The 25,204-nt window shown below is 45.4% G+C and overlaps 11 protein-coding genes across 19 annotated transcripts; 6 read left to right on the top strand and 5 right to left on the bottom strand.

Annotated features, from left to right (window-relative positions):
- The first annotated feature begins 104 nt into the window (after positions 1–104).
- Positions 105–6,712, top strand: LOC117890006 (glycine receptor subunit alpha-2). 7 transcript variants are annotated; one of them, XM_034794597.1, is made up of 11 exons: positions 105–183; positions 1,888–2,046; positions 2,546–2,622; positions 3,568–3,667; positions 3,723–3,898; positions 4,205–4,294; positions 5,385–5,540; positions 5,634–5,998; positions 6,065–6,181; positions 6,284–6,388; positions 6,477–6,712. In XM_034794597.1, the coding sequence occupies exons 2-11, from the start codon at positions 1,985–1,987 to the stop codon at positions 6,675–6,677; spliced, it is 1,449 nt and encodes a 482-aa protein (XP_034650488.1). In that variant the 5' UTR covers positions 105–183; positions 1,888–1,984; the 3' UTR covers positions 6,678–6,712. The 7 variants fall into 7 exon arrangements, with proteins under 7 accessions (XP_034650488.1, XP_034650487.1, XP_034650490.1 ...); XM_034794596.1 differs by having other exon boundaries at positions 6,065–6,193; positions 6,477–6,711; XM_034794599.1 differs by having other exon boundaries at positions 106–183; positions 3,744–3,898; positions 6,065–6,193; positions 6,477–6,711.
- A 1,100-nt stretch (positions 6,713–7,812) lies between these two features.
- LOC117890005 (periodic tryptophan protein 2 homolog) lies at positions 7,813–11,634 on the bottom strand. The gene is made up of 9 exons (XM_034794595.1): positions 11,527–11,634; positions 11,353–11,465; positions 9,690–11,295; positions 9,483–9,628; positions 9,272–9,419; positions 8,973–9,207; positions 8,749–8,910; positions 8,150–8,366; positions 7,813–8,091 (listed from the first exon to the last, which is right to left on the bottom strand). Exons 1-9 carry the CDS (start codon positions 11,542–11,544, stop codon positions 7,893–7,895), a joined length of 2,844 nt encoding a protein of 947 aa, XP_034650486.1. The 5' UTR covers positions 11,545–11,634; the 3' UTR covers positions 7,813–7,892.
- Positions 11,635–11,669: 35 nt separating this feature from the next.
- On the top strand, positions 11,670–12,583 carry LOC117890008 (pre-mRNA-splicing factor Syf2). The gene has a single exon (XM_034794605.1). The coding sequence runs from the start codon at positions 11,766–11,768 to the stop codon at positions 12,444–12,446; it is 681 nt and encodes a 226-aa protein (XP_034650496.1). The 5' UTR covers positions 11,670–11,765; the 3' UTR covers positions 12,447–12,583.
- Positions 12,584–12,625: 42 nt separating this feature from the next.
- LOC117890009 (U7 snRNA-associated Sm-like protein LSm10) lies at positions 12,626–13,346 on the top strand. 2 transcript variants are annotated; one of them, XM_034794607.1, is made up of 2 exons: positions 12,626–12,761; positions 12,823–13,346. In XM_034794607.1, exon 2 carries the CDS (start codon positions 12,846–12,848, stop codon positions 13,278–13,280), a length of 435 nt encoding a protein of 144 aa, XP_034650498.1. In that variant the 5' UTR covers positions 12,626–12,761; positions 12,823–12,845; the 3' UTR covers positions 13,281–13,346. The 2 variants fall into 2 exon arrangements, with proteins under 2 accessions (XP_034650498.1, XP_034650497.1); XM_034794606.1 differs by having other exon boundaries at positions 12,662–12,761; positions 12,852–13,346.
- Positions 13,291–14,375, bottom strand: LOC117890007 (proteasome subunit beta type-5). Its single transcript, XM_034794604.1, has 2 exons — positions 14,139–14,375; positions 13,291–14,077 (listed from the first exon to the last, which is right to left on the bottom strand). The coding sequence occupies exons 1-2, from the start codon at positions 14,283–14,285 to the stop codon at positions 13,385–13,387; spliced, it is 840 nt and encodes a 279-aa protein (XP_034650495.1). The 5' UTR covers positions 14,286–14,375; the 3' UTR covers positions 13,291–13,384.
- Positions 14,376–14,634: 259 nt separating this feature from the next.
- On the top strand, positions 14,635–18,322 carry LOC117890360. The gene is made up of 4 exons (XM_034795154.1): positions 14,635–14,746; positions 15,193–15,361; positions 15,417–15,803; positions 15,858–18,322. The coding sequence occupies exons 2-4, from the start codon at positions 15,302–15,304 to the stop codon at positions 18,228–18,230; spliced, it is 2,820 nt and encodes a 939-aa protein (XP_034651045.1). The 5' UTR covers positions 14,635–14,746; positions 15,193–15,301; the 3' UTR covers positions 18,231–18,322.
- Positions 18,323–19,008: 686 nt separating this feature from the next.
- On the bottom strand, positions 19,009–20,870 carry LOC117890362 (deubiquitinase DESI2). The gene is made up of 5 exons (XM_034795155.1): positions 20,714–20,870; positions 20,242–20,434; positions 19,875–20,183; positions 19,727–19,815; positions 19,009–19,660 (listed from the first exon to the last, which is right to left on the bottom strand). Exons 2-5 carry the CDS (start codon positions 20,377–20,379, stop codon positions 19,579–19,581), a joined length of 618 nt encoding a protein of 205 aa, XP_034651046.1. The 5' UTR covers positions 20,380–20,434; positions 20,714–20,870; the 3' UTR covers positions 19,009–19,578.
- Positions 20,871–21,408: 538 nt separating this feature from the next.
- Positions 21,409–22,673, top strand: LOC117891949 (transmembrane protein 170A). Of its 2 annotated transcripts, none has more exons than XM_034797804.1 (2): positions 21,409–21,817; positions 21,883–22,673. In XM_034797804.1, the coding sequence occupies exon 2, from the start codon at positions 22,082–22,084 to the stop codon at positions 22,472–22,474; it is 393 nt and encodes a 130-aa protein (XP_034653695.1). In that variant the 5' UTR covers positions 21,409–21,817; positions 21,883–22,081; the 3' UTR covers positions 22,475–22,673. The 2 variants fall into 2 exon arrangements, with proteins under 2 accessions (XP_034653695.1, XP_034653696.1); XM_034797805.1 differs by having other exon boundaries at positions 21,409–21,821.
- LOC117891947 (crossover junction endonuclease EME1) lies at positions 22,535–23,735 on the bottom strand. Its single transcript, XM_034797801.1, has one exon. It carries the CDS (start codon positions 23,693–23,695, stop codon positions 22,766–22,768), a length of 930 nt encoding a protein of 309 aa, XP_034653692.1. The 5' UTR covers positions 23,696–23,735; the 3' UTR covers positions 22,535–22,765.
- Positions 23,736–23,807: 72 nt separating this feature from the next.
- On the top strand, positions 23,808–24,250 carry LOC117891950 (H/ACA ribonucleoprotein complex subunit 3). The gene is made up of 2 exons (XM_034797806.1): positions 23,808–23,966; positions 24,029–24,250. Exons 1-2 carry the CDS (start codon positions 23,913–23,915, stop codon positions 24,167–24,169), a joined length of 195 nt encoding a protein of 64 aa, XP_034653697.1. The 5' UTR covers positions 23,808–23,912; the 3' UTR covers positions 24,170–24,250.
- LOC117891948 (transmembrane protein 223) lies at positions 24,167–25,113 on the bottom strand. Its single transcript, XM_034797802.1, has 2 exons — positions 24,613–25,113; positions 24,167–24,542 (listed from the first exon to the last, which is right to left on the bottom strand). The coding sequence occupies exons 1-2, from the start codon at positions 25,013–25,015 to the stop codon at positions 24,250–24,252; spliced, it is 696 nt and encodes a 231-aa protein (XP_034653693.1). The 5' UTR covers positions 25,016–25,113; the 3' UTR covers positions 24,167–24,249.
- Between the last annotated feature and the right edge of the window lie 91 nt (positions 25,114–25,204).

Here is a 25,204-nt window from a genome sequence, read left to right as displayed (position 1 = left end):
TGCCTGAGTCTCCATTGAACGGTCGAGCGGCGTTGGGGGACCGTATTATTGTTGTTGTTGTATTAAAGCTAGCAAGGAAAGCGGCAAAGAAATTCGCGTATTTTTTTTTCGTGTCCGTTGGGTTCAGTTTTAGTTCCTGAACGAAGGCGAACGGATTCGGGCGCGCGTCGTTCCCGCAACGCGGTAATTTCCACCATAATATTTAGATTTAGTTGAAATGGAACGGCGTGGAGTTGCCACAGTGGAGAGTGAAGTGTGAAGAGCCTGGGGGCTCGCGTGAGTCGAGCGCTAAAGTCGTGTAATTGCAGGCTGTTTCTGGGAATGAAATCGCAAACAGCAAAGAATTCATAAATGCCACTAACTACATAATTAATGCAATTGTTGTTGTGGGTCGGTAACTTTGTTTCAATGGTGCACAATCATAATCTTTTATATAATGCTACAAATAATTAAATATTCATTTGTTTTAATTCTGTGCGGATCTTTTGAAGCGAAACCGAACAGCGTACGAGTGTAAATGGATATAAATGATTTCTGTTGTTGATTTAATTAGTGAAAATATCAAATCAAAGCAAAGCAAAGCCTAACCAGCTGCCCAAATATTTATACATAAAAGACGAATATGTGTGTGTAGTGCAAATGATTTAAACACTCGCTATCTAAGATCTATTAGCTGACAAAAAAGAAAGAGGGAAAAAGTGTCGCGCATCTGCCTACACCACACCACTTGCTGTGGCTTAGGCCGGATATGGTTCATCTGACTACGATCTACATACTACGATCTGCCGTGTAGTAGTAGTAGAGGAATGCCAGTAGAGTGTGCTCTCAGTTCTGGAAGTGGATGTGGAATTTTTAATTTGCACACGACCATTGCCATTGTCAGTGTCAATGTCAGCGAACAGGAAGATAAGATAAGAGCTCTGCGAGAAACAGAAAGTAATTTATAGGAAATGGAAGTCCAGTTGAGTCCAGTTCAGTCCAGGCAATTATGTGGCAAGCCAGGAAGTGTGTAATTGATCATCAGGTGTCGCTCTCTCACTCTCTTTCTACATATGTACATACATATGTATGTATATTTGGATGGCCATATGTATGACCAACCCATAAGTAGTGGCGTAGCATACGATTGAGCTGTTATTGCATATCATACGAGTATTGCCAGGCGGACACAACAAAATGTAAGCCTCTGTCTCCTCTACTCGCAGCGGACTTAAGTAAAATTGGCACGCGATTCAATTGAATCTTGGCGAGAAGTGTGCTGGCTGTGCCACTGCTCTGTGGCAATTACACTTCCAGTGCCCTGACCGCTGCTTGTCGTTTGCTTTTGCTTCTCCTCTTCTGCTTGGGTATCAGCTTACGGCCCGCTATCCGCAATCGCCATACGCCAGGCAGTCCAGTCAGTCAGTCAGCCCACACACAGAGGCCCTCGGCTGAGGAATCTACATATCATGGATGCAAAACTCACACTCGTTCTCGCACTTGTACATACATATCTACATACGTACTTACATAGATGAGCACACTTTAGCGACCAAAGCTCGATTGTCTTGAGTTTAGAACAAAGCGAGCTGGAGGCAAGACACAAAACGAGGATTACCGGTCACCTGTCTCGGCCTCAATCAAGGACTCAGCTACGATCTGCACTGCTCTTTCCTGTGTTGTTTTGTTCAGTGTTCAGTGCAATTATGTACAAATGTACACAAGTACATTTATGTACATGTTATGTTTCTATGAAAAGTGAAAGAAAGTAAACGAAAACGAAAACCAAATCAATCGAAATCAAATGTAAGACTACATATTGTAGCACTTCCCCTTCGTATTAAACCCAAAGTTCAGTTGAAACCACAACCACAACCAAAGAATGATTCCCAAAATATTGTGTTACAGAGACCGAATTATGAAATTCCCACGTCGGTGTAAAGTGAGATGATTTGAGGCCTGAAGTTACAAACAAATTCCTTTCCCGTTGCGTCGCCCCAACATCATGCTTGACAAACTCAACATAAACGCATTCATATCGTTTGGATTGGGATTCATATTGATATGGTAAGTGATGCACTGACTGGATGGACTCGATACGGATTCAGTTCAAGGGACCTTCATATGTTTTGCCAAATGACAAATCACCCGAAAAGCAAGGTCACTCGCGTAGGCCCAAACAAATGGCAACCCTGCACGGCATACCATGCTCGCTCGTATGAGTAGCTACAACATCCGATTGGTAAAATCGGAAACTATGTAATATAATTCGCTTACAAAACAGTTAAACAGAAGCAGTCCAAAGTCAAGCAGAACAGAACGGAACACAACAACAGCAGCAGAGGAGAAGACCCCCCCTCACACCATCAAAGCAGCAAACACGAAAGAAGTTAATTTCAAATTCAGACTTAAATTGACAAAGTTTTTGCAATAGTTGCATGTGGCAGCCATCAGGCTAGAGTTCCCCCATCCTCTCTTCATATAAAGAATTGTATTTGAATTTTTTTTCCTTTTTCTTTTCGTTTTTTTGTTTTGTTTTTGTTTGCTGCTCACTTTGCTGCTGCAGTCTGAGCGAAGCCACGGAGACCCAAGTGAACTACACAGCCAAGCCGCGAGTGGTTCTTCCGCCTAATTATGTCAAGGGTAAGTTAAACCAACCCCACCTGAACTGAAATTACTCGTACAATTGTAATGGGTTAAATTTACTCGTATGCACTCCACTCCCCTGCACTTTCCCTGTCTGCTGTGTCTGTGTTTTGTGTGCCTCTCTCCTCCTTTTGTTTTTTAATTGCATGGATTTTTTGCACCATTCTCTCTCTTCTCTTCGTTCTCTTGTGATTTCTGATTTGTTTGCTTTTGCACCATGAAACCGCCGCAGGATATGGATATGCGTGTTCGGCTTCTGGTTTTTTCTTCATGGTTTCTGTTTTTTTGTGTTTTTGTTCATTTCGTGACGCGGTAATTTTCAGGGCCTCCGTCTATGGTATACTGAGTTATGGTTACGGTTACGTTACGGCTCTCCACTCCACTCAACTCCACAGTCTACGTCTCCGGTGCACAATTTAGGCCCCCTTTGACGTCATCGACAATTACGATCGATTCAAATCAAAATAACATTTACCGGCGACAAGAGGTTTTGGCTGCAATTTGGAGCGAATCTCTTAAAGATCTAATAAGCGAATGGAACTGCCTAACTTATGGATCGTTGGTTACATTTTCACACCAGAAATCTTCTCTGGAAAGTTATGAATAATTGAACAAAAATATTGCCTAGGCCGCCACGAATGTTCTTTCTGCATATGTGGGGCGGCTAATCAACACCTTTATTTCCATCGATTTTCCTTGGTTGTATAATACGCATTACCATTTGGCCCTGAACTTGAAGAGAGTCCGTGGTGGCTGTGGGTGATGTGTGTTTCCTTTGAACCCACGCCCGAACCGAGACAGAGGCCCACGAAAATGAATTTGCGCACGAAAGAAGTTGAAAGAAATGTATTATTTTGTATGGAAAGATTGGTGCAACCGTTGCATGGATTTGTTACCAAGTAAAAGATAATCCAACGATCGCATTGATTGTTTTATTTGCAGAAATACGACCGCCCTCAAAGAAGGGTTCCCCAGTGATAGTAGACTTTAGCATATTTGTTGTAGATATTAACTCAATTAACGTAGAGGATATGGACTTTAGGTAAGTGGCGGCATGTCCCTGATCAAATGCGGGTGACCATAATGGATCCATATAGCAATGCTGTGTATATTTTCAGAGTAGACATGTTTATACATCAGCGCTGGCATGAACCCCGACTGGAGATACCCGATGACATATTCGAGGAGGGCGACGACTACGTGACACTGCTTCCAGAAGTCTTTGAGAATTTTTGGCAGCCGGATCCGTATTTTCTCAACTCTAAGATTGCCGGTACGTTCCTTAAAGCTTTAACCATAAATCAATTTATGTAGCTATGTATGTATGTATGTGTATGCCTTTGTGTGTGCGTCTGTAGGAACTGATAAGAAAAAAGATAAAAGAACAATTACCATTCCGTGCACTTTGTTCAGCCGACAATTATGTATAACTTCTCGGATGATCATTTGTTGTATATAGTAACAAATTATTTTGTATTTGTTTTCCTGTTTTTCCTAATCCGTTCCGTTAATTTCTCTACCGACTAATCGTGTTCCCATCCAAAACTACTAACAATTCCTGAAACCGCAACATGTGTAGGATATGGAAGTCCATATGTTGCCTCCACCTCTATGCTACGCAATAAGGGTGAAAGAGATTCGAAAAACTTTCATCTGAACAAAGATTTAAGTATATCAAAACAATCAACAATGAATCTAAATCTAGCATCTGTGTTTCAACAATCAAACCCATAAACTGCCATTAAATCTGTATCTGTATATTCAGCATTCTCAGCGTATTCTAATGATATCCAATGAATAAGTTGTAGCGTTTACCTCAACCATACTGGCATTCCATTACCAAACTCCCTCTCCATTCAGCAGATACAACAACTGTAGTACCGCCCACGTGGCACCGTCGCATTGCACGCACGAAATCCATTCCCAACACACTACCAGTTCCACTTCCATTTGGCAATGCCATGGTCACCCAGGACACACCCACTCCAGCTCCAACTCCAATTCCGACCACAGCGAAACTCTATACCTGCCACTTCCCACTCACCCACACGCTCCAAACTAAAAACGAAAACGAAAATTTGCAGTTGCACTCGGAGTCCTGATTAGATCTTTCACCTTGAAATCACGGCTGTACCTGGTCGGATGGGGAATGTGTGGTTTTCTATTTGGTTTTTTCTTTTTTTTTTGGTTGTCATTGTCAACATTTTAAGGACAAAAATCGATGGCGAATCGGTCAAGCTTTATTTCTTCCTAGCACGTTATTTTAAACCGCAATTTTATCAGCGCAGAAACGGAAGCCAAGTTTCAATTAATCTTGGGCACAAAGAAAAGCCTTAAAGGTCTGAAATATCTATCTCTTACAGTTTGTTAGATTATGGGTTGGGTTGTTCTACAATTCTCAGGCATACTCTTCTGTAGCATTCGCTTGTGCGTCTCAAGCATCAATCTGCCGCGCAGTGTATGTTTTTTTTTTGCCATGGCAGCAATAACGTGCTAGGCTTAGAATCCCATGTACTCGTAGAGCCAACACCGCACTCCTCTGCTCTCTCCCTCGTAGAAAGTTGCGCTTAAACTTAGACATAAGAACACGAGCGAGCACCTGCCACATCGATCAACCAACCAACCAACCACCCATCCAACAAACACAACACAAAAATGAGCAAAGAAAAATGAGTCTATCGATTCCAATGCCATAGTTCTAATCGAAACCCATTTGTTCCGCATCTCTGCAACGTCTTCTCGATGTCTTCTCGTTGTAGAAATAGCGACGCTGACCCACAAGTTCACATCGGTGACGCTGTACAAGAACAAGACGGTGCGCTATGCGGCACGCATGCACGCCATCATTGCCTGCCAGATGGAGTTCCAGCTGTACCCCATGGACATCCAAGTGTGTCCCATCCACATTGAGAGCTGTGAGTGCTAATACCCCCCAACCTCCCACAATATTCCACACAGACCAGAGACAAGCCTCTAATGCAATTCCATTCGCAATTCACTCAATGAAGTCTCATCGAACAACCAGAAAGTGAAGCTCCGCTGGTCGGACTCTGGCGTGACCCTCAATCCCGAACTGAAGCTGCTGCAGTACAATCTGGGCCAGCCGCTGCAGCTGGAGGAGAGCGACGGCTACATGCCGGAGAAGGTTGGCAACTTCTCGCGCCTCACCGTCTACTTCCGCTTCGAGCGCCAGATCGGCCATCATCTCATCCAGACCTTTGCCCCCTCCTCGCTGGTGGTGATGCTCTCCTGGTTCAGCTTCTGGCTCGGCCTAGATGCCATCCCAGGACGAGTCACACTCCTTGTGACCTGCATGCTGACGCTGGTCACCATGTTCACGGGTGCGGACATACCCCCAGTGGCATATGTGAAGGTGGCCAATAAGAATAACCCATAAAAAAAGAGATCAGAGTCCTTAAGGAGAGTCTTCTGTTTGCAGGCCCTGGACCTGTGGATGGCCGGCTGCATGCTCTCCGTGTTCGCAGCCCTGGCCGAGTTCGTTGTGGTGAAAGTGCTGGACGTGCAGTACCAGTACCAGGTGAACCGCATACCCAAGGTACTGCCCATGGTAAGGCAGAGCTGTGGATATCCCTTTAATAAATAATGCCACCTTCTTATCGTCCCATTCCCGTTTCCATTCTGGTTTGCATTCGCGTAGCGCATCAGCAACATGGAAAAAGGTCAATGTGCAACGGTGGCTAGCTGGGAGGGCGGTGCCGTGCGCTCGCGCAAAGCCACCCAAACGCCCACGACGCCCGGACAGGTGAGTGATTATCTTTTTAGATAATTTTTTGTTGTTTTCTTTTGTTTTGGGAATGTGTGCAGCTGTCGTTTGTCGCCTTAATTCGCAGACATCGCTGCAGGGCAATGGGGGACCGCCGAAGCCGGCACGCAGGCAGAGCCTTCTCTCGGTGGCATGGACGGACACGGACACGGGTGTCGAGAAGATAATGTGGCGCGAGATCGATAAGGTGTCCCGCGCTGTCTTTCCCATACTCTTCTTTGTGTTTGTCCTTCTGTACTGGCCGATACTGTTGATGAAGTCCTCCTAGGAATTGGGGAGTTCCAGGCCGCGCTTGTCTGGACTCCGTTAAAAAAACAAACCGAAGGAAGATTTGCACAAAGAGAAACCCTAAAATCTATCAACGAAGTACAAGTGAAAACTACAGTTACCTATCATAAGTAATTGCCAGCAGAGGACACACACCATGTACCTTGTACCATGTACCATGTACGGAAATGTCCCATAACCAAGTTATCAACCAATTTGCTCACTCACGGAGAATACTCGCATTTATTTGGAGTATTTGTTCTGCTTTGTATAAAACTTATCTTGTGTTTAATGATAATTATAGTTTCACTTTAATTTTAATCTATGCCCCTCACACTCAAACTCACAGAACTGCGACTAATAGTTATGCTTCAGCTGCTCCAGACATGTCCTACCTTTGATTTAATTTCCCTAAACTCAGCACTCACACATTTAACAATAAATAAGCTGGAATATAAACATATATATATATCACTGTGCTAGTGACAATATATATATATATATATGCATGTACACCTGGAATGGAAAGTCGGAGACAGACTTTTTGCTAGCAGAGAAATATTTCATCTTGAAAATCTTTTTTGTATTAGGCTTAGGCAAATGAGCCAAGAAATTGCATTGGTGCTTTAAAGAGATAATAAAATGGCCTTTAAGGAAATATTTGGATTGTAAATAGCTTAACCAGAGGAACAGTGAACGCTTTTTAGAGATTTTTACATATACATAATTAAAAAATATTTACATTTAATTAAGCCATTATAGCGTATTTTTATGCAAGCATTAGGAGCTGTGGCTTTTCTATATAAATATGTAAATCGATCGCACACCAGGATTGTACTCGTAAGCGTACATAAAATATATTTCTAATTATTGTTAAGGCTAAATCGAGTTTATATTTGATATGAAAATACAGACAGACAGACAGACACAATGTAAATAAATTACATCACACACACACACAATAATTACCATTTAAAAGAAATATTTATCTAAGATTTGTGTATCTGCTATGCCAGCTAAGTTTACATATGTAAATGTATGTACTATATATCTAGATATGTATTTATGTATATCCTTTCCATCTCTTAAGTTGCGGTGTTCACTATTCACTGATCATAGGTGCGGTGAGCTCTCGGTTAGGGTTTATAGGAAAAGCTTTAAATTTATTCTTAATAAAAGAAAAATCGCGTACAATTAACAAAACCAACTAAGACATTTATTCATCCTCTTCGGACTCCTCGGTGGCACTCTCCTCCTCGTCACTGAACTGCATCTGCGCTGAATCATTATCTTTTGTTCGTATGAGCAGCATATCATCATCATCGCTGTCCCCGTCATTGGTGCTCTTATTTTCTTGCTCCAGCTTGTCGGCCCGGTCCAGGAGTACCCTCAGAGTGTACTTGTTGTAGTCACAGCTGTAGGGATATCAAGGAACTCACTCAAACTGGCTCTCTCTGGCAAGCAAATACTCACATTTTATTGAGGGTTTCATATTTCCTAGAGAGGATCTCATGTAGGGCCAGCAGGCCAGTGTGCTGGAAGACACCATCCTGGTTGCCATGCTGTGTCAGCAGACAGCAGCTCCATTGCAGATAGAATTCAATGTGTGGCGTGGACTGTAGGAGGCGGGCCAACTGCTGCAACAATCGCTGGGCAAAGTCTGTTGACAGATCCGCACAGACGAGTTCGACTGGAAAGATGTAGGAAAAAGCCTTTTTATTGGCACGAATTTACAAGCACTCCGCGTGCATGCAATGCAGACACGTGCTGGCAGATGGCAGAGCAGTTTATGGCCAGTTTATGGCCATTTACATACGTGCAAAGGGGGAGGCATGGGGCATTAACCAAGGCAAAGCAAGCGAGAGAGAGAAACAGAGCCTTGAAACTGTTTATTAACACAGCAAAAGTGCAAATTTGCACATTCGATCGAAGAATGGAGTCAGGGCAATGGCGACCGCCTCTGGTGAGTGTGTCGCGGTCTATTTTTAGACACGGCAAGAGACCCGAAGGTTGCCCAACTGACAAGGACTGGCCCCTGAATAAAATGAAAAACGATTTAGCATTTCACTTACTATCCCTGTGCGGCACACGCTCCAGCACCAAAGCAATCAAATTGGGTTCATTTAGCTTCAAGGACATCACCAGAGCCTTTGTAAAGTCCAGCATTTTGAGGGACTCATGGACGGCCTTGGGCGTCACCTCCAGCGACAAATCAAACGGATCAAAGACAACGCCTAAATGGGGAACAAAACAAATTTAAAATATGATAAAACAAATGTTTAATCCTTTAGCTTACCCTTATCCAAGGCATAGATGCAGAGTCCCTCTGTTCCAGCGGCGGCAAAAGCCTGGCCAGTGGGCGAGAACTTCACAGAGAAAACTCGCACCTCTGGCTGAAAGCGTCTGGAGGACATGTCTCCCTTGCGCACACCAGGCAGTCGAATGGCAACCTTTCCACCCTCAAACTCCTCACGTTGCTCCACCAATGCCATATTGCCAAACTCGCTTAAATGCTTACGACTGATGTAATCCTAATTGAAGAAGTTGCAAGGAATAAATCTAAATAAAATCAATGTGCTTTTGGTGTGCGCTTACATTCAGGCCATCTAAGCTGTGATTCTGTGTGATCTGGAACTTCTTGAGCAGGATGGCCTCCTTCACATGGTAAATGCATATATTGGGCGACTTGCCTGCCGCCAGCAGACACTCTCCATCCGCAGAGTACTCAATCGTGGAGAAGTAACTGGAATCAGAATTAATTTTAAGTTGAAACTTGAACGACTTCCACTGCTAATCTGCCACTCACTTGGCTTGTGCGTTCTTCTTGGCTGTTATCACATCGGTTTCCATGCGACCGCTGCTCAGATCATTGCGTCCCTCTATGCTGGTCACTTGGCTGGCAGATTTGATGTCAAAAATGGTTATGTTACCGCTCAGTGTGGCGACAGCAATCTGTATAAAAAGAATAATGTATTGTAGAATGATTTAGTTGGGGCATTTGTCCCTCTCTTACCTCTTCACCGCTGGGACTGAATGTCACATTTGTGACATCTGAGACAGCGTCAATGGTTTCATGCTCGCTGTTGCTCTCCAGGCAATTCCAAATCTTGACTGTCTTGTCCCAAGAGCCGGAAACCAGAGTGGATGATGTGGCTACGGGCGAGAAAGCCAACGAGACCACTGGACCCTCATGACCGCTGATGATCTCTAGCAGTTTGCCCGTTTTCACCGACCACAGGAATATGTCGAAGATATCTTGCCCGCCTGCCACCACCAGCTCACCGGAATAGTCCACTGCAACGCAGGAAAATTGAGCTGGACTCGGGGACGTAAAGGTTCTAAAGTTGCGATATCTGATGACATCGAAGGCACGCACTGTGCCATCGAGGGAGCTGCTGACCAAGAACTTCTTATTCCTACTGAACTGGATGCCCGTCACACCGCTGGTGTGCTCACTGAAGGTGACGAAGCAGAAGCTGCTTTGGGTGTTCCACAGCTTCACCTTGGAGTCCTCACCGCCCGTGGCAATGTACTGGCCATCGGCGGAGTAGGCAATGCAGGTCATCTCGCTGCTGTGGCCCTGTTGCTTCATGATGTACTGCTCGCTCTGCCACTCCCAGACCAAGAGTTGGCCGATCTCACGCGACGCCAGGGCAACCCAGTCACCAGTGCAGTTGAATATTGCCGCCGAGATGGGATAGTCGGAAATGCTCAGCGAGTGGATCATGTTCACATCGGGCAGCTCGTAGAGGTAGAATGCTCCGGTGCTGAAGGCCACAACCAATACCTTGGTGCGCCTATTATAGTTGGCAGCCGTCAATTGGACATCCCTTTGCTCCTTGCGTGGCTCATCGGCCAGATAGTGGCGGGCCAGCTTCTTATAGAAGAATGGATGCATCTTCTTGACTTCCTCGTCCTTCAGCTCATTCACATCGGTGGCGATAGCTGCCGAGTCTTCTTTTGAAGCCTGCTTCTCCACAACGTTTTCCACATCGTCTTCGGACTCATTGTCCGAGTCCTTTTGCTCTAGCTTCCTGCTCTTTGCTGCTGGTGCCTCTGGTTTCTCTGCATTCTCCAGGTCCGAGGGGGACAGACTGCATTCCCACAAGCACAGCTGTCCATTCCGACTGATTGTGTTGAGATGCAAGCTGTTTGCCTCGAAGAAGCACGACACGATGCCGTCTGTGTGGCCACTCAAGTTGTAGGTGCGGAAATTCGTTGTGTAGTTGATGGCACAGATCTTTGTGGAGCTGTCGCGGCAGCCAATGGCCAGCAGCCGCGAATCAGACGACCAATCCAGCCACGTAACATCATCATAGCCACCGAGGAAGCTCCGTTTCAGCACGAACGGGTTGTACTCTCCGGTGATTTCTCCTGGTGCACAGAATATGAGCACCAAATTCTCACGTGCCACTGCGAAATAGGTGCCATCCGGACTGAAGCAGATGCACTGCACGCCAGTTTGGAATTTGTGTCTGTGTATCACCGTGCAGGACATCATGCTGATGAGCTGAGCATCGCCCTGCTCGTTCACAGCAATCAGCAGGCTGCCATCCGGGGAGAGCGCAATGTTTGTGTAATTATAGCGAGACTCCAACGAAAGGGTGCGTGATTTGTTGCTGATAGAAAGGTAAAATTAATTAAATATGACTCATTGTGGGATCCTTGCAACTTACTTTTTCAAATCGTGCACCGTTATCCGATTGCCCACGGGGCTGATAACTGAATTTCCGTCCGGCGAGAATACCAAATTGCCATTGCGATAAATGGTACCCAACAGGTTGGAAAACTATAAAAGCAGCGCATAGATTAGTTTAGGGTGAGTGTAATTACAGGATATATCTACTTACTTTGTAAGAAAATTTCATTTTGGTGGCTGGCTGCTAGCTAAAATAACAAAACAAAACTCCCGCACGTGTTGGTTGATAAACTGTGGCCTTGCCACCTAGTTTTCGGACAGCTGTTCTGTTGAAAAGGGAGCTGCCAACGTGTTTTACACCAGAAAAGCGAAGAAGAAGAGAAAAAGAAAAGATAAACAAAGAAATTCACAAATTGTGTCAAATAAACTAATCCCACAACAAATTTAACAATGGAGCAGAGTAAATCTGCATCGGACAAGCTGGCGCAACGCAAGGCGCGTCTGCTCGATCTGCACAAAAAACGCCAGGAAGCCCGCACAGACAATCATCAGGAAGTTGTGGCAGAAGACGCCCGCAAGAAACTGCCCAAAAATTGGGAAGCACGTAAACGCCAAGCAGAGTGGCTCCTGGCAGACGACAAGGCTCGGGAAGATGCACAAGCCGCTGGCAAGGACTACGAGCGCCTGAAGCTGTTGGAGGTGTCCGCCATTGATGCCGAGCGCATCGAGAAGAAGAAAAAACGCAAGGACAATCCCGATTTGGGTTTCTCCACATATGAGGCACAAACAGCAAGACAGTACAGCCGCCTGGTCAAGGGCATGCCAACACGAGACATGGAAAAGTATGAGAAGCAAAAGGCTGCGCTCGGGGAAGCCTTCTATGGCGGTGCACACACAACTTTGCATGCCCTGACGAAAGACACTCCGTCGGCCATTAACGCCATGGTCAAGGACCTGGACCAGCAAATAGAACGCAGAAAGAAGTACTCGAGGAGGCGCATATACAACGACGACGCCGATGTGGACTTCATCAACGAGCGCAACTCCAAGTTTAACAAGAAGTTGGACCGTTTCTATGGCGAGCACACTGCCGAGATCAAGCAGAATCTGGAGCGTGGCACAGCTATATAGACTTAAGGCAGCATCAATACTACAATATTAGTTTTAATTCCACTCATTAAAAAATCCAAAATGTACCTAACTTTGTACATATATGTAGCATGTTTGTATTAAAAACAAGTTGGCAGCCCTCAGGGTCTGTTTCCGTACCAGAATCAATTTAATAACAATCGACAGGCACTTTGCGCAATAAAACATTAGTAATATTTAAAAGTTCTTGGCACTGGTTGTCCACTGGTCCCCACTCCGCTGTCCTAGCATAGTCCTATGCGGGATGCCTTTGTAGATTCATCACTTGAAGTGGATTTGCTGGCCTACCCCGACAGTGTAAGAGCAGACATTTCTCATATCCATCAAATATAATTTATATTTGCTTGCATCTTTGCAGCTGACGTACAATTCGCAAAGAAAATGCAGAACTTTAGCTCCCAGGAAAAGTACTTAATTGCCAACACTCTGAACTGTTGGCCTGTGATGCTGCAAGGACACTCAGTGCTAATTGACCTACGAAATGAGACTTCTGTAGCTGGAATTATCGATGTAGCCGACGGACACATGACCTGTGAGCTCTCGAACGTAGTTTTCATTGATCGGAATGGCGGCCAACATCCTTTCGACAATTTTGTGGTTCGCAATCGCATGATCCGGCAGATTCACATTCCCACTGACATCGATGTGGAGCAGGAGCTACGCCAGGCAATGGAGCGTGGTGTCCTGCGACGAAGGCGTGGGGATGGAGGCAACACCAAGCGCACCTTTAAGCAGAAGCGAGCGGAGGTGAGACACAAAGAGACGCTGGCGATGATAACCCAACAGAGATCTGACAAAGAGCAGCCAAAAGCCTAGCAACTATCTATCCCGCGCTTTTCTTTTTATTATTTTCCAATAAAGTACAAACTTCGTTCGACTGGATGATTAATATTTGCTTACATAGAATCCCACAAGCCTCTTTATTGAGCCGCCTTTTCGTCCTTGAACTTGTAGTGCAGCTCCATGCAGTCTGTGTTGGAAACATTGACCCATCCAGTTGGGGTCATGTGGTAAACACGGATGATTCCACCGGAGTAGGCATCTCTGAAGGTGGCATGGTAAATGGCACGCTGGCCCAGCTCTTGTGCCTCCTTATCCTGCAAGTCCCAGCGGTAGCCAGAGTCGAGGACGCCATAAGCGAACAGGGAGCCACTGCCAACGGAGAATAGATTTCCAGGAGTGCGAGAACCCTCAGAGTCCACATAGTACAGGCCGGGACCACGCTTGTCATAGCCGGCCAGCATCATTCCCATGCTGAGACCCATTCCTTTGTACTCATGGGCAATGTTTGCCATGATCTTGCTGGCTGCGGCCACCGAGATTCGTTCCTTGTTGCGCAGCTCGTGCAGGCGGCATTCCTTCGACAGGACACGATCCCAGTAGACACAATCGGCGGCACCACCAGCCAAAGTGCCCAGCAGAAAGTCGTTGATCTCCACAATTTTCTTCATTGTCTGCGAGCCAATGTACTGGCCTCCAGTGGCACGTGAATCAACAGCCAAAATGACGCCTCCTTGGTACTTGAAGCCCAGGGTTGTGGTGCCATGATCGAAGTCGATTTTAATGCCGGTTTTCCCCGAATTGGCTTGAATCTGATTCAAGTTGTGCATCGGCTGCAAAGGTAAAAGCAAATATAAAGTATCTTTGATGGAAATAAGAAATTTCTGTTCTTACATTCTCGAATGGCGGAGCAGCCAGTGTGTACGGGTTGGCCAGGTTGCACGAAAATGTCTTCAAGTCATCATTTGCATCGGCCGAATTCCAGGCAGTGGGCTTCATGTACGAAGCATTGGAGATTTTACAAATTTCCGCCAAAGCCATTTTTCTAGATGCCTTTTTACAATGTTTTAAATTCACAAAAAATATGCGGATGACAAACAAAAATTTGTTTCAGTAGAGTTGTGGATCAGTGTGACTGCGTCTCAGAAATATACCGAAATATGGCTTTTTATGGTCATAAAATACAGTAAATATACGAAATTAACCCACCTCACACCTTCCCATTTAAACACTTGTAAAACTGCGTATGAGTGTTTCGAAACCCTATTTTCCTTAATATACTTTGCAAATGGCACTTAATAGTTTTACGAAATTTAATGAGTATTTTAAATCATCCTGGTGTGTACGCGCTACGGGTAGCGAAATATACCATTTAATATTTTTGTTTTGCTGATATGGCAACTTTGTAATAAACCTGTTGCCAATTTTGCCCGATTGGCTTTCTTCTTGTTTCTTTTAGGCCTGGCTTAGGCCAAATTATCTCTCTGGGCGTTCCACATAACGTAAGCAAAATAGTGCAAAAAAACGGAATTGAATTGGTAATCTGATTCAACAGAAGCATGTGCGAATGCAATCGGTCCTAGCTGAAAGTTTTTATAAGGGCGCGCTATTTAGATTCGAGTTGCAAGTAGTAAGTGGATCGGATCGCAGTTGTGGCAAGACGCAGTTTCAATCTGGCTTTAACCTGGGGATTAAGTGAAATGTAGCCAGCCAGCCACTCCGAGTATATGTGTAATTCCATTGCAGAGTTCTTGTAATTCTAAAGAAAGTAAAGAAAAACTCTTCATTCGGGTTGAAATCTGTTCAAGATTGTTGTGTTTGGATTGGTAAAACGGTAAAACAAACAAGTCTTTGGATTTAAAATTGTAATTACTGCGTGTACGCCATTACGTGCTCGTACATGGGACACATACAAGCAAACACTTGTATGTAATCGCTCAATTGACAGGCTTGATTTGATGTGTGGCTGCGACAAGATCAATGGTCAATGGCCACAGCCATCTGAGGAGGTTTGTTAATTCAAGTGGTTGTCTCTTGATTGCCTGAAGTCGAAGACAATGCAGCATGGATCCACCCGCATTCAGAAACAGGAAGCTCTGCCAAACGCCATTTCTGGGGTGAGTTCAGCACTGGTCAGAGCTGTGTGTGGCGCTTAACCCTTGCACTTTTCAGCCCGACTCCAGCAACTGGACAGCCCTGCACGAGGCGGTGGTGGCAGGGGACGACCGGCGCCTGGAAGTTCTCCTGTCCACAAATGCTGACCGCATGGCCAAGGAGTCAAGTCTGGGCAACACGCCGCTCCATGAGGCGGCCAGTCGAGGCTTCAGTCGCTGTGTCAAACTGATTTGCGCACCCCCACCCGCAGCCAAGGCGCAGCCCAAGGAGAAGAGCAGGCTCAAGGCAAGGGTGGCCAACACAATAGAAGCCCTACACAATAGCGCGTTGGGGGTTGTCAACCACGAGGGCCTCTCTGCCCTGCACTTGGCCGCCCAGAACGGGCACAACCAGAGCTCCAGGGAACTGCTGATGTCCGGCGCCGATCCCGATGTACAAAACAATGTAAGCGAGGCGATTAATTTGTAATTTGTTTACCAACTTAAATATGTCTTACAGTATGGCGACACTCCGTTGCACACGGCCTGCCGCTATGGGCACGCGGGGGTCACACGGATATTGCTCTCTGCGCTGTGCGATCCCAACAAGACGAACCTGAACGGAGACACCGCACTGCACATCACCTGCGCCATGGGCCGAAGGAAGCTAACCAGAATCCTCCTCGAGGCTGATGCACGCCTGGGGATCAAGAACGCGCAAGGCGATTGCCCCATGCACATAGCCATCAGAAAGAATTATCGCGAAATAATCGAGATCCTGAATACACCGAAGAAAATCCGAAATCGCAAGGAGAAGCCCAAGGAGGGCAGCAAATCCGACAAGGATAGGGATAGGGATGTAGTGGATAAGGGAATTAATTGGTCGCCCTATGGCTGCCACTATTTCCCCGATCCGCGCGCCTTTCCCTCACCGAAACTGGAAACCCTGCCAAAAGAGCCACTGAAGCCGGGCGAGCAATATTTTCTGGATCTAGCCGGACACATACACAAGGGGCCCGTGAGCGTGGGCAACACATGCTACTGCGGCCCCTTCTTCCGACACATTGAGAACAAACTCAACTGCAACCGCAAGAGCCTGAAGAAGTACGTGAACAAGACCAAGGAGCGTTTGGGTCACAAGGTGCAGGCGTTGGCCATCAAGACAAATGATCAGATTGAGCAGCTAACGCGTACAATGATCGAGGATCGGCTGCGTTGCGAGAACAAGAGGCAGCATCTCAGCGAGTTCCTGCGCAGAGGTGAGCCCATGCGATCCACGTACGATAACCAAAACAAAAGTTCACGGATCGAGCGAACGCTTTCGCGGTGTCGCAGCCTGGAGCTGCTGGAACTGGATAAAAACTACGAAACTGGCAGACTGACCAACTCCAGGAGTGTGGACGTGCTGGAGGATCAGGCCGTAGAAGCTATTGTTCATCAATCACCCGAAGTGGAGCTCGAAAGTGACAGCGATGACGACTCAGACACTGCCAGAGAGGATGCTGCTGTGGAGCTCGCGCCGTGTCGAGCGGAGGCCGAACAAACAGTAGAAGTCGCGCAACTGGAGCATTCGAAGCTCGATGAGCTGAAGCTGGATTTCCTGAAGGTGTCCGAGCGCTTGGGTGTTCTGCTGGAGAAGACAACGTTGATTATGGAAAGGGATAGCGAACAGGAGAGCAAGCATCAGCTCTCCTCGCTCTCCCCGCCCTATAAACCGAGTCCCGGTGCCGAGTCAGCCCGTCTGCGAGAAGACAAGGAGAGCGTCAATAGCCCCAACTTTGATGAGTACACGCACGTGCTGCGGCGCTACCCGAACTCCAGTGAAACTTCAAATCCCTCGCAGAACTCCAACAGCTGGGACTGGGAGGCATCACCGACCGGCAGTCATCCACCGCCAGGCGACTACCACAAGTACTACCATCGAATCGGGCGCGGAGAGAACATGCTCAACTCCGTGATCAAAGCATTGCGAAAAGACGCCTCCTTTGCGGAGCTGAGCAAGGAGGAAGCTGCCCTCAACGAGAGTGCGGACAGAATCTGTGGCGATAAGTTATTGTACAAAGAGAAGGCCTGCGAAGCAGCAGCCCTTGGGCAGCCACACTCCAGCGGCGGCCAGAGAGGGGTCTCCAATCTAATGAAGAGACAACCGCTCTGCCTGGAGGACAGCTTTCCCACCATGTCGAATATGTTTTACTCGAACCCCATTATGGAGTATGCGGAGGAAGCGGAGATCAGGCAGAATGGCAGCGAGGCGACCGTGGGCAAAGTGGAGATCAGAAACAGCGAAATCAAATGCCTCAAAAAGCCAAATATGGGTCAGGTCAGAGGCATGGTGGCCCAACTGCAAAGCACAATAGACTCCAATCGACCGGCAGGACAGCAGCAGGACACGCAGCCAGCAAATTTGGTATCCTCGCGATCGCCTTCGCATCTGAACAACAATTTCCAGCACATAGAAGCTGCCTCACTGAACCCATCGCCAACGTACAGCATACCCCACAGAATTGTTCCTCAATTCGGCATCCCCGACAGACACATACCAAAGGATGCCTACTTCCATGAGCTGCCACATCGTCCCCAGCCCCCGCCTCCACAGCCTTCACACAGGCGAATCAGCTCTGGCTACGTACCAAATGGAAATTTCTATCGCAATGAGGAACAACTCTATGCGGGACAAGTGCGCGCCACTCCCCAATCCAATGTATCTCTGAGCGGAGAGTACGTTAATCGCATCACCTACAGGCCTCTGCAGTCGCCCCATTCCCACGGAATTGTCACGCCAAATCCAAGCACACATCCGATTGCCTGGCAGAATCGCCTGCCACCTGAGGATATCGATGTGGAGGAGTTGTCAGCGAATGGCTTATACAATAATGTCTCGAGTCTTGTTTGAGTCTTCGTCGGAGTTTTCCCCCATTGTACATAGCTAATCTAATATATTTATCATAATTTAATCACATACTGTACTAAAGCAAAACAATTTAATTTATTTTCAATTGGTGAGTCCCAACCCGATGGCATTTATATACAGAAATACATACAAATATACATAAATATTCTACGGAGAAGTTTTTGGCATCCTATGGGATTTAAACGAGTGACTTTGATGGCTTCCCATAAATAAATTTGAGTTTTAGAAAGACTTTGGGTAACATTTCTTCATTGAAAACTTAATAATGTGAATATTGTGCGTAGCAGAAGAGGAGCTGGACGGAATTTGCATATTTCTACGAGTATTTGTGGGTATATTGAAGCTACGAAAACGACCCAAGAGGGTTGGCAAAAGCTAAACTGCAGCTGAATGAAATCCAAGTAAATGTTTTCGATCAAAATATATTTGTCTTTAAAAATGTTTAATAATAGTATTTATGCATGTGTAAATATCAGAATGTCAAGTACATATATATTTATTTATTGATAACAGATCATTTTGGTGTTTTGATAGACATGCGGCTGCTTTATGAGAGCGCTCTGTATAATAATGCTACAACGAATTTAAACAGAAAACTATTTCCATAATCGAGCTCCGATGGCTGATGGCGGGGGGTAATTCAAAAAAAGTACAATTCCCACCCCCACCACACCCCGGGTTGACAAAAGTAAACCAGTAAAATTGGGCAACATTTGATATCGTTTACCTATATATGTATATGTATGTATCTATGTACGTATGTATGTATGTCTGTTTGTTTGCAAGTGCCTAATAATGATTTCTCGATGTTTCTCTCAGTTGTTAATTTAAAATTCTATAAATGACACTGCTGCTGCAGCTGCTGCTAACTGCGCCTGCTCTGCTCTGCTCTGCTACTTAAATTTAACCGGCCACTTAATAATATCTTAACTCTGAATAGTCGTATTACAAATACAAATTACAATAGCCAATAATTTAGTCACTTCGCATGTATATGTATCTATGTATCTATGCATGTACGTAAGTATGTATGTATATGTATATATCGCCTAATTAAGTCTATTAATAATAGTTTTTTTCTTTTTGTTTCTGGTTTCTGGATTTGGGTTTGTGTTTTTGGGCTTGGGGCGTTTGTTGGCTTGGAAATGAATGTTTGTTCATGTATAATATGCCCATGTAAATTTGAGTAACCCATCATCATATCATTTCGCACAATTTAACTTAACAACGTTGGTCTTCGGACTGCAATTGGGAGTGAACTTTGTTGTGTGATCGCTTGGGGGAGTGTTCGCAAGTGATTTTCGTATTTTTCGATCAGGTCTCAAATGTCTCAAAGCGGACTGTTGTCGGAGTCTTCGCGCTCTTGGATTGTGGTTATGCTCTGCTGCAAGGCATTTGGTGTCAGCCACTCTCTGCAAACAAAAAGCAATTCAATGGCGTACAGTACAGAGGAACAATGCGGCATGAATCTCGCTTACTTGGGCAAACACCTTTGTAGAAATGGCACACAGGAGCTGAAATGCGCTAAACGATTGACCCAGCTAGGTATTTCTTGGCCGCAAAGTATCTGGGAAAAAATAATACACGTTATAATTGGTACTTTGGTTCATTGGAATCACACCGCACCTGTGTCAAGGAGCCAGAAAAATGATTGCAATTATTGTTCATAAGGTGGTAACGATCGCCGCGAAATTGATTGCCCAATTCCTCAACAATCCGGCGCACTTCCTCGTACGTGAAGTCGGTGCAGCCGATTTGAATGCTCTGCCTAAACTGGAACTGGTCCCCCAGTTCGTCGTGATCCCGCGGAGATATTTCGAATACCCCCGTAAAGGGAAACGGGTGTCCGCCGTAGGCGAATTCTGTTCCGAACGCCTCTACACCGGAATGGAATACGCCGAGACCAATTGACGTTGTGTACTCATTGATCCAGTACTGCAAACAAATTTAATTAGATATTCGTGGAGCACCAATTACCAAGTACTCTACCCACCATGTCGTAGACGTTGAGAATGACAGGCTCCCTGGTTCCCATATTGGATGGCAAGAGCTCTTCATTACCGATCTCGTCTTTTGGAACACTGAGACAGCTCGGAAACGACAGATTGCACGGCAATCCGTTGGAGAACATTGATTAAATGCGTTGTTGGTGTGGCTGGACTGAATCTATGTACTTCCGCAACAGTCTGCAATGAGGGGCAATTAATTAATCTCCTTTCCTTCGCGACACAAGGCACATATGTAAGCATATTGCTGGGCACTACAACTTATTCTCTCCACCGATCTCTGGAGCACAATGCGTTGCACATTCACGCACACATGTGTATGTACATATGCACATTTGTACGTAAGTGCGTAAGATACATAAGTATAAACACGACATATGAACACATTGTACGTAAATATGTATGTACATACATTTGTATGCGGTTCAGAAATGTGTCATAGCAGGAAGGACTACTTACACCTGGTGAGGGCCTGTTAGCATTCCATGCTCTGAACAAAAATTTAACAAATTATAAAAGGCAAAATTAAACTAAAGTTTCGCCTTTCAACGCTTCTGTTTTTAGTTTACACAAAAATTTTTTTGTTTATGGATTGGTTGTAGAGTTGTCACTAGATGACAGGTCTCTGAACAGTGTTGGCAATTTAGCCAATTTTTCACTAGATCTAGCGTTTTTCATTTGCCAAATGCGGCTTGTGGTGGGAATTATAGCTATTTTCCAAGTACTTGTAAACATTGGGTGGCTTCAGCCGATGATGGGAAAAGATTTTGCAATTATAGCAAAGTCTCACAAATTAGAAAGTGCACGTATTAGAATTGTCCAGAAATTGGAACCGACCACTTCAATGCATGTTATGGCTGTGAAATGAGAAGCTTTATTTTTAGCTGCCATCAAAACTGTCTGGCTATTTCTACTTTTTTCAAATTCTGGTTTAGCTTTTTTATGACCCTAGAGTTGGCATCACTGTCTCTGAACCAGTGCTTGCCGTCGATAGGTCGATACCGATAACTGCCTCGAACAAAGAACTATTTTAATAAAGTACCATGATTAATTGAACTTAAACAATTATATTTTTGATCATTATGTATAGGAGTTGTCGTGGGCGCAATCGTATAATTTCTGTTCAAGTTTGTCGACAAAAGTTAAAGATTTGGTTCACTTATGAATCACAGCTGACTGGTTCCGAACTGGGTCTCCACTCCCGTCGCTAAAAGCAAAACACACAACACTCGAAATTTAACAATAATTAAAATAGTTTCACAGTGTGTTTTATTTAGACAATATTAAACGACTTTAACACCGCCGCACATCAAATGGTTGGACAGAAACTATGACTTAAAGATTCACTGCCGCGGGCAAGTCGCCAATTGAATGGCGTATTGAATGTCAAATCGATTGCTTGGCAAATAAAAAAATAAAACAAGAACACTTGCAACCATAAGGAAACCGCAAAAATGTTATAACACGGACTGCAGTTATCAAGCAAGTCACAAAGCAGTCCGAAAGTGCATTCCGGCCAACAATTAACGAGCTCATGAGGTCGGGGTGCGCACATGTGTGGGCGTAAGTACGGAACGAGCCTGCCAAAAGGTCAACAGAACTGTAGCAAGATCCACTTGCACTTTCAGGTCCATGAACGTCACTTGATAGCAGCATTGATATGAACAGTCCCCCTTCGCCCACATCGGAGGAGCAGCCAATCAGCCCAGCACACCAATGACCAACTCAGAGAAACGGAAAAGCAATAACTAGCAACGTAATTAGTAGAAAGTCCAGCCCGATATTCTTCCATAAATTCAAGGTTAATATCACGACGCATCGCCCGACATGTTTTCCGAACCGTATGACACCGATGAGCTGGACACCATCGCCGATGTCATGGGGCTACGCTCTCAGGCTCGGCTAAACACATTTCGCGAAATGTGGTACCACATATTTCTGTGGGCCCTCTTCTCATCCATTTTCATTCACACCTGTGCAGCCCTAGTGGCGTTTGTCACGCTGCGAAAGCATAAATTCGGACGATTCTTCTCTATACTGATTTTGGTTATGGGATTCTTGTCACCAGCTTCAAGTGGCATCATTAGCAGTGCGGTAATTGCATTTGTGCATCGCGCTTCCAGTCTGCCCATGTCGCCTATTTATGCAATGGTTTGGGGACTTGGCCAGACCATAGTCTCGGCATGCCTGGGCTTCACCCGAATCCTGGCCACGCTTTAGATTATGAACTGAAATTTCACCATAGAATAGAATGCCCGCCATCGGTTCGATTTTCTCTTGTAACCTTTATCATACTTGTTTTACTTCACTGTTCATAGAGCATACGGACAGATGCTCGACAACAATTATAGAAATCCATAAATATGCGTATAAGAATATTGTGATTTTTAAATATACACAAAACCTATATACGACCAGAGAGGAATAATGTAAAAATATGTAGCTCTTAATTTAAATATTTACTCTAATTGTACATACGATAGCAGTCGAATACACGAGCAGATTCTAAAACTAAATCAGAGCATTGGGATCCCTGGCATTGTACAAAGTGTAGAGTTTGTTGCTGAGAACGTTTCCTATGCGTCTCTCGGTGTGAAGGGGCTGCGGTCCATTGCAGCGCTTGATCTTTAAATCAGCCAGGGACTGCACTGCCGTGGGATCATCGGAAAAGTGATCCAACAGTTTCTTGGGACAGGGATATTGGGCTATAATGGATTCGGCCACCTCGAGCGTGACCAGCGGCAAGCGGTTCAGATGCTGCTGCCACAGACGTCCATACCCGTTGCCCTGCTCGACGCGGACGCATTGCTTCTTGTCGTTGGCCAAGTACTTCTTGAAGAACCCCAAAGATTCATCGCGTTGCTTTTTGTACGGGGTCTCGGCTATTGCCTTTGTATAGCGTTGGAGCAGGCACAACAGCTCCTGGCTTTCAGGACTTCCCAGCTGCTCCACGTGAAGCTGCTGCAACAGTTGTAGCTCGATCAAGCCACTGGGATCCTGACTGCCCGAGCTGTGCTTGCTGTGGCGTAGTTTCGGCAACGCCACCGTATACTGGCAGTCGGGAAACGCAATCCGTAACTTGTGTCCCAGGCAAGCTCTTTGCTCCTGCTGAGAGTGGTGCATATTTGCTTCGGTTATCCAATGGAGGACATGGTTCTCCATTTTCCAGGCTTCGTCCAGGGCAGAACCGCTACTGCCCGGCACTATTGTATGCTGGCCAATATTGCGTTCCCAGATGATACAGTTTCCGATGGGCAAACTGCGAATTTCATACTTCAAGTCGGTGGAGTTTATTTGCTGCAGTAGCTCCTGGCCAATCGGAATGTGCAAAAAGCCAGCGTCTAAAACCATACGCACATATTTTTGACATTCTCCTGGTTTGATTCGCTTTTGTTGTTCCCGGATAACTTGTTTGTGCAACTTGTCCGATTTATTCGACATATTTCCAAACAATTTGCGCCGTTTATAAGCCAGAGTTGGAAAACGATAGTAGTCAACATCGATTGGAAATTTCATCGGAGCACTCGATTGTTTTCTCGCGTTTGGGTGTTGTTTCATCCCTGTCGTTGCGTTACTAAACACTGTATCCACTGAAAGCATCGCACGCCACACGTGTTTCTTTATTTACCGAGACAATTTATTGAATTTTCACGCCAAAATGTATCTCATGTACACAATCAACGAAAACGGCAACCGCGTCTACACGCTGAAGGTAAATGCGATGTGCTGCAACATTTATAATATGCTAAGCTACATTTTTCGTTGATACTGCAGAAACGCACCGAGGACGGCCGTCCGACCTTGTCAGCACATCCAGCCCGTTTCTCGCCGGAGGACAAGTACTCACGGCAGCGCATTACCATCAAGAAGCGCTTCAGTCTGCTGCTCACACAGAAGCCAGAACCCGTGTACTAAGGCAGAGTTTACGTTTAATTAGGGTACATGTGTATTTACAAATAAGTTGCAACATTTTCAATGAACTAAACAAATAACTTTTAAATGCGTCTCTTTAACCCCGCCGTGTAGTCGAACAATTGGGGGTTACGGAATTCTCCACGCATATCTAGCACGTAGTAGAGTGTCCTGTCCTTTACCTTGATGGGTAGTTGCACCCTGGCCATTTCACGGGACTCTTGCGCTGAGATGCATTTAAGTGGGACAGTCATAATACGATTGCGGTTGAAGGGTCCATATGTAACAAAGGAGACACTCTGACCGCCCTTGCGTAGGATGAGGAAACGCACGGAGCGGAGCGTAAACATCCAAACCGCAAACAAAATTCCGTAGCCTATAATTTAATAAAAATCGAAGTTGCTTTTAAATATACGATCGATGGAAAAATATACAAATGTACGTACCAATCAAAAAACAGCAAGCGGTGATGCCATTCCTGTACTTGTTGTCGCCGAGATTTATGCGCTGAAACCACTTCAGTTCGTCTCCTGGCTTCTCCACCACGGGGGCATCCTTTAGCGTTGTAAAGGCAAAGTGGGAAAGGTATGTCCAGAACACAAATTGGCATATTCCGAAAAAGTTCAGCATCTTGTAGAACCTTGGATTCTCATACTTAAAGAGGATTAAATCCTTTGGCACGCTTGTGCTCACGTCAAACGGCGCAGCTCGAGAGGAATAGTTTTTTATTGCGCCAGCAACCGGCGTTTTGTTGACTACTACCGGAAGTGCTAGACGAAAACATTGCAGGCTGCGTCTTGTCAACAGGCTTGCACCCTTTCTTAGAGCAAAGTTTATGAGATTACTCATTTTAACTGATATTTCTATGAATATATCTGCATTTATTATAAAACAAAATAACCTACAATCTACAGATGTTTATGTTTTCATGAAAACGAACCGGAACTAGTTTTCCCACCATGGAGACACAGGGGTGGCAGAAATAGTTGGAGGCTACGCGAACCGCAATACGGAACTAAATCACCAAGTGAACTTGCA

The sequence above is a fragment of the Drosophila subobscura genome, chromosome E, assembly GCF_008121235.1.
Source record: "Drosophila subobscura isolate 14011-0131.10 chromosome E, UCBerk_Dsub_1.0, whole genome shotgun sequence".
Classification (NCBI taxonomy): domain Eukaryota; kingdom Metazoa; phylum Arthropoda; class Insecta; order Diptera; family Drosophilidae; genus Drosophila; species Drosophila subobscura.
The sequence above is the reverse complement of the archived record's forward strand: the minus strand, read 5'-3'. Positions and strand labels throughout refer to the sequence as shown.